General features: G+C 34.6%; 1 protein-coding gene across 8 annotated transcripts; it reads right to left on the bottom strand.

Annotated features, from left to right (window-relative positions):
• Window positions 1-2,388: 2,388 nt before the first annotated feature.
• Window positions 2,389-7,565, bottom strand: LOC107878873 (probable WRKY transcription factor 2). Of its 8 annotated transcripts, none has more exons than XM_047393406.1 (6): window positions 7,078-7,565; window positions 5,582-6,079; window positions 4,368-4,556; window positions 3,415-4,277; window positions 3,158-3,316; window positions 2,389-3,081 (listed from the first exon to the last, which is right to left on the bottom strand). In XM_047393406.1, the coding sequence occupies exons 2-6, from the start codon at window positions 6,032-6,034 to the stop codon at window positions 2,514-2,516; spliced, it is 2,232 nt and encodes a 743-aa protein (XP_047249362.1). In that variant the 5' UTR covers window positions 6,035-6,079; window positions 7,078-7,565; the 3' UTR covers window positions 2,389-2,513. The 8 variants fall into 8 exon arrangements, with proteins under 8 accessions (XP_047249362.1, XP_016581525.1, XP_016581526.1 ...); XM_016726039.2 differs by having other exon boundaries at window positions 3,415-4,289; window positions 7,078-7,563; XM_016726040.2 differs by having other exon boundaries at window positions 3,415-4,289; window positions 7,014-7,230.
• Window positions 7,566-9,617: the final 2,052 nt, after the last annotated feature.

Consider the following 9,617-nt stretch of genomic DNA (forward strand, 5'->3'; position numbering starts at 1 on the left):
ATATATATATATATATATATATATATATATATATATATTATGTCGGTTTGATTCAGGTTCGGTTGGTTAACACCAAACCAAACCAAGAATGATCGGTTTTTTTTGTAACGCCAAACCAATCAAACCAAACCATAAGTCGGGTTTTTTTCTCGGTTTGGTTTGGTTCGTCGGTTCGGTTTCACTTGACGGTATGGTCTGTACACCCCTACTCAGAATCATGATTTCCCCTTTGAATTGATTAATCATTGAGTTTTGGCTTGAAGTATGAAATTTCATATTATGCTCAGTTTTTAATATTATCATGTTCAGTTGTATTAGTCAGAGCTGGTGAATTATGAACACCCGATACCTAGAGATTCATGCATATAACAGTTTACACGTCTTGAGCACTGTAGAGTAATCAGTATTGATATTTTCAATATGTAATTACAATGAATAATTCAATTTCTAGTGTCATTCGGTTAAGAGTAGTACTTAGCATCGAGTGAACGCAAGGATGAAGCTCACCCTTCAGTTGAGGATTGAGAACTTTAGTAGAAGTCCCTAAGTTCCAGAACTAACGCAGCACCGTAGGTTATGAGGGGTCACCCACCAGTTGAGGATTGACACTCTAGTCCTTCGAGATATCAGTTTAGTGGATCTATGCCAGCCAGTGTTGGTACCTTTGGCAAGGTATTAGCACCCTTCCAACTGGGGTTACAGGTTGGACCCTGATTTGCTCAGATTGGGGTATGTCGGTTATTGTTAACTCCCACAATCCTCTGTTTATGTTTTAGATTCAGATTATGCATGACCTTGTATTCAGTTATTCAGTTCCATTCAATACATGTTTATACTTGGCCTTGCCTTCAGTTATCATGTTTCATGCATTCATGTTCAACTCATACTAGTTAGCTTTTTCCATCTCACATACTCATTAAATTCAAAGTACTGATCGCATATTTTTCTACGCTATATTATCTCTTAATATAGGTTCGGACGCTCAGTACCCGAATCGCACTTAGCACGTTCCGGTGCCACTCAGTTGCAGTTTGGTGAGTCCTCACATTCGAGGACTAGTTACTAGCTACTTATTTCAGTCTATTTTTATTTCAGTCAATTGGAGTTAGTTGGGAGTTTGTCCCAACAACTCATTAAGATTTAGAGGCTTTCATAGATTTTCAGCATGTTGGTTTATCAGACAGTTCAAATTCCAGTTTTTGTTGACATTCAGTATTTTATATTTATTATCTTCACTAGTTATTTCAGTTTAGCCTCCGCCCAGTATTTTATTACTTTTCCGTATTCTTAGTGTTATGCTTATGTCAGGTCATGGGTTCGCTTAAGGTAACTTGTGACTCTGAGCACCGCATTACAACAGGGGTAATCTCTGATAGCGACACCAAAGTTGCAAATAAGTCAATCTTCAGTCTGGATAGTTCCACCTAAATAATATTGTTTGAAGCAGTTTAGTTACAGTCTTTTGACTCTTTTTTCATTTCTAATTTTCAGGAACTGTTTCTGAATTAAGACAAAGCTCTTTTGTATTGATTGACCAGTTGTTTGATAAATCAATTAGATCGTTTTGCAGAACTGAGAAAATGCTAATGTAATCACCTATTATTTTTGTCTGTGATTTTGAACCAGAGACCTAACACCCTTAGGTGCACCTTTTCCTAAAAATTTCTATATCGAGAATACTTTCCATCTTGCTTATTATATTGTTCTTGGCATTTATAGCAATATTGGACTGCAAAATTAGAACATATTTATGTTAGTAACCAAGTAACATAAATTCAGAATAAGAGAAACTACTCAACTTTGGATATTGATTATCAAATTATCTAAGAAGTGCTGCTTTAGTTTTGTATTTTTCATTATGTGAGAAGTGCACACAACCAGCATTGATAAGTAAACGATGTGGATCTCTACCGGATTCACCAGCTGGTGTGGTTTCAAGAACTAGTTTTGAATTCAGACACAGACAATGGAGTTCTGGTTCAACTGTTTATTCCGTTTTATTTCTTCTTTAGATGCAATGACTAGCTCGAAAATGAACTGCACAAAACATAAGAACACATAGTAAATTGGATATACCCAGTCATGATGTCCAACTAAAACATAAATTGGAGAGTGCAGAAAAAGTTGCATGAATGTACCAATTAGATAACAAACATAAATCTCTTGTTGATACTTTCACGTTGCAGTTTAGGCAATGACCCCAACCTATAGATAAAAGGAAATAGTACGGATATGATATAGTAAAGATATGAAAAAACTTTAGTGAACTTTTCCATGTTACAACCTGACACTGTTGTTGTTAGTATAGCAAAAAGCTGAAAAGCGCACACACCAAATAAATGGCTGGTTATATGGTATTAGAAGTAAAAACAAAAGACAAAAACAAAAGACAAAAAAACATATTGCTTCAAAAAAATCGAATTATAGGACCGTTGTATAGGAGGTATGGCCATTAAATACCAAAATCAGCATCTCTAACTTTCTTTTCTTTAGAAAAGGCAAAAATTGTAAATTTACATCTGAGGTCCGAGCGGCAACCTGTTCATGAATTGCTGATAAACGTTTGAGCCATTGGAGAGGTTCAATCCAGGATCAGACATAGGTTCCACCTTTGGTTCTTCCTTCGGGAACATAAATCCCATGTCATGCATGGGTCGCGGCTGTCCTAGATATGGATGAATAGGAACCTCCCCTGGCTTGTTTTGGTTAGGGTGAAATCCAGCCATTGATAGACTGGATAGGCCTTGTGGGTTCATTCCGTAGCTAAATCCTGGGGTAGGTCCAAGCTGGGGCCTCCCTGCCAAACCAAAGGAGCCAAGTGAAGGTTGCCTGTCGAACCGCGCCATGGCATTCTGAAGTTGTGCAGGCTCAGGCCTATGTAAATGGTTTTGAGCAGGGGCAGTTACTGCAGTTGGATGAGTGTTGGAGGCTCCTGAATTAACGTGACTACTGTTGCGAGCTGCAGGAACATCGTGGTTGTGCTTCCCTTCATAGGTGGTAATCACTGACTTCAGGTCATGTGAGGCCCTCTCAACATGCTTCCTGACATTGCAGCCAGCACTTGTGCACTTGTAGTAACTCCTGGCAAAACGGAAAATCCATCATTTGTAGAAAACAATTTTTCAAGTCAAAATTCAGGATTATTAATGTGACAAACCTTGGATTTGGATTCCCTTTAACAACCTTTTGCCCATACTTGCGCCAGCGATATCCATCATCAAGGATGTCCACTTCGCTTGTAGTTTGAACCACAACTCTTGGCTCTCTGATGGCTCTAGTGGCACCAGTCATATCTGCAGAGTAAGTCTCGAGCTTCCTAAGATATTATCAAAGAGATATAAAGAATAATCATCAGGTCAATTTGATAGAATTTAGGAAATCTTATTTACTAAAGGCTAATGATGATATAGAAACCTTCTTTTAGACTCGGACTCATCTCCTTCACCATCATAACCTTGTGATATGCTGCCATGAGTTCCACGATCATCTTCATCTTCATCATTTGAAAAAGTCGACGACACATCTACTGCATCCCCTGATTCCAACTGACTGTCGTTTTGAGCAGGGAAAGGGGCAGATCTGTTGCAGTACTCGGAGCCCAAGTTCACTGATGATGTTGCGTCAAGGTTGTTGCTCCTCCAATCAAAACCTCCTCCAGAACCAGGTGCTTTCTGGATGTTTGCCCGACCCAGATCACCATTAACACCACTTGCACCTTGTTCTACACCGTCCAGCCGTAGGTCACCAAGTGAATTTGTGGATCCAAGGGCTGATCTACGGTTAGGTGGCGGTTTTGGGTGATTGTGGGCTCCCTTGTATATAATCTCAGTAATATGACCCTCTTGAGATCGCTCAACTTTCTTCTTCACTGGACAGTTTGGATGTGTGCACTTATAGTAGCTCCGGGGATACTCGCTCCCTTTAACTTGTTTCTGCCCGTATTTTCGCCAGTTATACCCATCTTCTGCTGGGGCACCAACAACATTTGGATCTCCACCTCCTCTTTGATCAATGTCCTCATCTTGCGGCTCATCGAGAGGTGGAGAATGCTCCACAGTACTACCAACCGTCTGAAAGGTCCTTGACTCTGGTGTGACATTACTACCCTTGACATCCATCTCAGCAGAAAATCTAGGGAAATCAGATGCTTGATTAAGCGTTCCATTCTGAACCAGATTTTGTGTAGCCTCCATACGGTGAGATTGAAGCGAGTTCTGTGAATGAACTGAAACTTCAATGTTTGGAAATCCTTGCTGAGAAAAATTGGGCGGGTTCACCTGCAACCAAGACTAACAATAAGCTCAGAGATTGGAAACAAACAGAATATCAGTGCAGATGCCTTTTAGAGACAGAGAGAGAGTGATTACTCTGCTGTTCGTGCCAGGAAAAAGCGATGGAGCAGTCTCTGGAACTGGCTTGAAAGAAAAGGACGACGCATTGATACTCTCAAAAGCATTCTCTTTCCTATTATCTGGATCCTCCATCATCAATGTTGAGTTTCTACTCTCGATGCCCGAGGAAAATGGAAATTTTCCAGTGGTTGGGGATGGTTGCACCTGCAACATTGATAAAAACTTTTACATGAAGGAGAACCTTGAAGAAGAGCACCTCAGTTTCAGAATAATCGGCGTTCACATAGAAGTACAAGGGGCCAAAAGAAGTCACTTCGTGTGTACAAGAGGCCAAAAGAAGTCACTTCGCGTCAGGCCAAAGCCAAATGATTCAAGCAAATTGAGCCTCTAAATGATATACATATCAGAAACAAGATCTTGCAAGATTAGTATCTTAAAAATAAACAGACGTTTCTGAGTACTGAAAGCTTCATTTAGAAGATTAAATTATCAGTAAAACCAATAAACGGACCATAAACTAGGACTCGCAACTTCTTAAAACTCTTGACATTTGGTTTTGCTTTGATATAATATAAAGCAAGGGGAAGATGGACGGATGACAGATTTTAATGCAGAACGAACTTTGCAGTGCGAGCTAACTTAAGGTAAGAGACGCTGGTTAAGAATATATTTATGATACTTATGCTACAAATTCAGAAGATGAAATCTTCCATTCAGTAAATGCAGAAAAGAATTGCATGGAGTATGATAAACTGCAAGAATTCAATAACGATAAAAAGGAATGCTCGTAACAGTGACGCACCATAAAAAGACTCGTGAATAAGTAAAAGCATCTGAGTTTTATTTATTAGCTAGTGTTCTCTAAAAAAAAAAAGGGATGACTACTTACAACAAAGTGCTATCCAACCTATATCCTTATACAGCTTTATATACTACTATTTCTTCACAAATCGCAGTGTAGAACAATCATGGACTATTAAAATAGATACAAATATGTGTCTTCATCCAAGAACAACTCTTTTCATAGTCACAAATCCTCGTCATATTGCACAATCAATAGCCTATACTATTTAAACTTGTGTGTTATATCCCTTCCATTTGTTGATGGCATGACTATTAAACTTCCGCCATCATAACATAGTTCAGAAATAACCAAAAATAAGCAATCTAAATCGGGGAAAATCAATTGTGTGACGGGGGCAAAGGGTATACTTAAGGTGTATACATACCAGTGAATTTGAGAGGAAAACAGGAGACTCTAGCAAGGTTGTTGGACTAAGACCAGGAGGAATAGTTAAATAAGGAGACCGAACTCCTTGATTCTGAACTCCTTGATTCTGCCTCATATCAGCAGGTCTAAGGCTCTCCGTGTTCAGCTTTGGAGCATTAAATCCAGCTCTAGCTGCCATTCTTTCCAAGAGTCCTCCACGAGGGTTCATTTTCTGATCAGACACCGGTTGTTGTTCACTGACTGCAGCTTGTGCTTCATCATTTCCATCAAAAGTTCCCACGTTTTCTTGAGGCCCAGAAGCTAAGTTTCCACTTTTAGTTTCATTGGTACACTGAAAAGTTGATCTTGACCCAACATCATCACCTAGCAGCGACGAGAAAAAAGTTCTTGGACTTGGACTTGGAGGCATCCAATCTCCCATAATGGCAACATGATCATCAAATCCACCCATCAATTCTCTATACTCTTAGCATGAGCAACTCAAAGGCCAAATTAACTGCAATGAAAAGAGGAGTCAAACTCAAGGCGTAACGCTACTTCTGCCATAAGACACTTAGCTCCTAATTCATAATCATTTTAGGTATGCTAACTTATTCTTTTCGAATTTTCAAGGAGATAGCAAATACTCCTGAACAATTCTGGTTATTCTTGCAATAGACTGTCCTAGGTAACTGGTCTAACAAGCATATCTGTGGCAACATATATATATGTGTGTGTGTGTGTTTGTGCGCGCGCGCTTCATATATAACAGAACAAAGATCTCGAAACCAACCTCTCCATTAATCAACTTTCCTTCTATATCAACCATAAGCACAAACGACTCTCGGATTATCATTTTTTTCAAAAAATTGGGAGTAGGGAAGGGATTAAAATGTGGGGACTCGAACTCTCACCAACAAGGTAAAAGTTAACGTAACCAACCAATCAACTGAGCCACTAAGATTCCCCTCGGATTATCATTAAATCAAGGAACCAGAATACAACAACAGCATAAAGCTATTCACATCTATGCCTCCATCTTATTAAAAACAAAATCCATCAAAGGAAAAACAAACAAGCCACAAATAATAACATTCAACAAAAGCAAAACTTTGATCTAAGGCAGCTAAAAAAAATGCAATTCCTGCTACAACAACCAAAAAAAAAAAAAAAAAATTACCTCTCCTGACTTTAAAACTAATTATTAAAAGTAAAGTTTGCAGCTTTCGTAAATCTTGAAACACATCAAGATCTAATAAATTGGGAAACAACAAAAATAGAAATAACCCATCATTTTCTAAACAAAAGGGGTCATCAAGAAATACCCAAAACACCCAAAACACACAAAAAAAAGCTCAACCATGAACATTCACACAAAGAAAAACACATAATAAGCAAACCCCAACAAGAGAATCAATGATTAGAAAGTAATGATCAAAAAAAAAAAGTACCTGAACAAACATAAAAAAGATAGTCAAAAAAAAGAATGATAAGAATGAAGAAAGATAAATATACCCTTTGTCCAAAATACACCAAAGACTTTCTTCCAAGAAACAAATGGGAAAAAGCAAAAGCAATTCTTTCTCCCCCCACAATTTGTTGTCAATTTCTCTCTCTCTCTCTCTGTGGAAAAAAATTGCTTACATTGGGCACAAGATTATGATTGATTTGGCAAAAGAAAAATAATTGTTATAGGGAATAAATATATTATGAACAAATATTGTAAGTGGGGTTTGTTTGGATGTTATGGTGGCCCTCTAAATGTTTTGGAATCTTTTTTTTTTTTTTTAATAATTTTTGTGTACTTCAACTAAATTCACAAACACCGGTCACCCCACCAGCAACAAATACAAGTTACCTTTTCAACTCAACATTATGAATTTTCTACTTCTTTCATTGATGTTATTTAACTTGATATGAAGTTTAAAAAAAAAAAATTCTAAATATATATATGATTGTAAATCATTTAATTAAAAGATATAAAGGAAATTCTAAAGTTAATTAATTTCTAATATGATAACGAGTTTTGGAGTAATAAGGACAAGGTAGTGTAAAGTAGGCTCTTATCGATCGGCTCTTCCTTGAAACCCATATATACCGGATGTCGTTTAAATGATTTTTAATTATATAAAGATGAAATTCTACGAATTAAAAAGAAAAATGGTCACATAAACTTTAACATAGAAATCAAAGTAATTTAATTTCTACTATATATTCATTATTATTATTTTTGTTCCTATTTTTTCTTGAAAATTATTTGATGGGCTGGGCTAGAGGGTGAAAAAAACCCGGGTCTCGAAATGGAAAGTTATTGCCCAATTTTGACCAGCCAATGATAGATAGCCACGTGTAAGGGGAGTTTGACTGATGGAGCTAATTTTGGGGAATAACATGTTATGATAAAACGGACAAATGGCAACTAATAGTAATTGCACACAATTTTATTTATTTTTGGCAAATAATAAATTTAATGCATTTTTCACTTTAATCATTTATTATAAGTCATCAAGAGACACTCAAACTTGTTGTCAAAATTCACTTAAACATCTAAAATAAGACTTGTTCCTATCAGAGCACTAACCCACCCACCCCACATTTTGTTCCAATTGGGCCTTTTTTGTCCTATCAGCAAAAAACTTAAAGTGTGTATTGCACACACGCAATGACAGGGCAAAATAAGGTAATTGAAAGCTGACACGTGTCATTGTGGATCCAATAAATATTAAAAACTAATTATATTTAAAAAATAAAAAAAAAAAGTATATACAAATGACATTGAGGAAATTATTAAAAAATAATTCTAAAATTATTTTAAAAAAAAAATTGATTATTTAAAAGAAATTATAAATTTTTTAAAAAAATGAAATAAATTATTAAAAAATAATTATTAAGAAAAATTATAAATTTTTTTAAAAAATGAAAATAAAAAATGGCGAGGATATAAATTATGAAAAAATAATTATAAAATTATTTGAAAAATAAAAATAAAAAACTGATTATTTAAAAAAAATTATAAAAAAATTTTAAAATGAAATAAATTATTAAAAATGATTTAAAAAATAAAAAATTAATTATTAAAAAAAATTATAAACATTTTAAAAATCAAAAATAAAAAATGGCATTGAGGATATAAATTATGAAAAAATAATTATAAAATTATTTAAAAAATAAAAATAAAAAACTGATTATTTAAAAAAAATATAATATTTTTTAAAACGAAATAAATTATTAAAAAATTATTTAAAAATAAAAAAATAATTATTAAAAAATTTTAAAAAATAAAAATAAAAAATGGCATTGACGATCCAAATTATTAAAAAATAATTATAAAATTATTTAAAAAATAAAAATAAAAGCCAATTTATAAAAAGGAAATTATAAAATTATTTTTAAAAAAAATTATTAAAAAGAAATTTAAAAATTTTAAAAAAAATAAAAATAAAACTCCCCCACCTACCCCAGCGTATTGTTTTATTAAAAAAAAAAATGGGGACCCCCTAATGTTGTTTTGCCTAATTATAAAAAAGAAATTATAAAATTATTTAAAAAATAAAAAACTAATTATTAGTAAATTAGTTGTAAATTAGTAAAAAAAATGTTCCTCACATGCCTCTCAAGATGGCACTGCACGCAGTGCTACATTGGCAAAAAAAATCCAATTTGAACAAAATGTGTGTGGGGGGGGGGGGGGGGGTTAGGGGTCTAATAGGAACAGGCTTTAGTTTAGATGTCTACGTGAATTTTGGCAACAAATTAGATTGTCTATCGATGCCTTTGGCATATTATATTCGTCTCATAAATAAAATGCTTTATGATTAAAACATCAACTCTTTTGTGTTGCCTATCTTAAATGTATTTCTTTTCTAGTATATAGAAGAGGTGGTTTCGACCAACTTTTCGTGAATTTACTTTTTATCCCCCATTATTTATTATATTACACTCTAATTATTTCGTGATTTATTATATTATTCCTAATTAATTATTATAAGTTATTTATATATTAGAATAAATAATATTTTTTTATCATATTCCCCCTAATTAATTATTATAAGTCA

Source organism: Capsicum annuum, chromosome 7, assembly GCF_002878395.1.
Source record: "Capsicum annuum cultivar UCD-10X-F1 chromosome 7, UCD10Xv1.1, whole genome shotgun sequence".
NCBI classification, from domain to species: Eukaryota; Viridiplantae; Streptophyta; class Magnoliopsida; order Solanales; family Solanaceae; genus Capsicum; species Capsicum annuum.

Coding starts and splice junctions, on each gene's coding strand:
- LOC107878873 (XM_016726039.2), bottom strand. CDS start 6,034: ATGGGTGGATTTGATGATCATGTTGCCATTATGGGAGATTGGATGCCT. Junction 4,557..5,581: donor TTTTCCTCTCAAATTCACTG/GTATGTATACAC, acceptor TCAATGTTGCAG/GTGCAACCATCCCCAACCAC. Junction 3,317..3,414: donor GAGTCCGAGTCTAAAAGAAG/GTTTCTATATCA, acceptor ATAATATCTTAG/GAAGCTCGAGACTTACTCTG.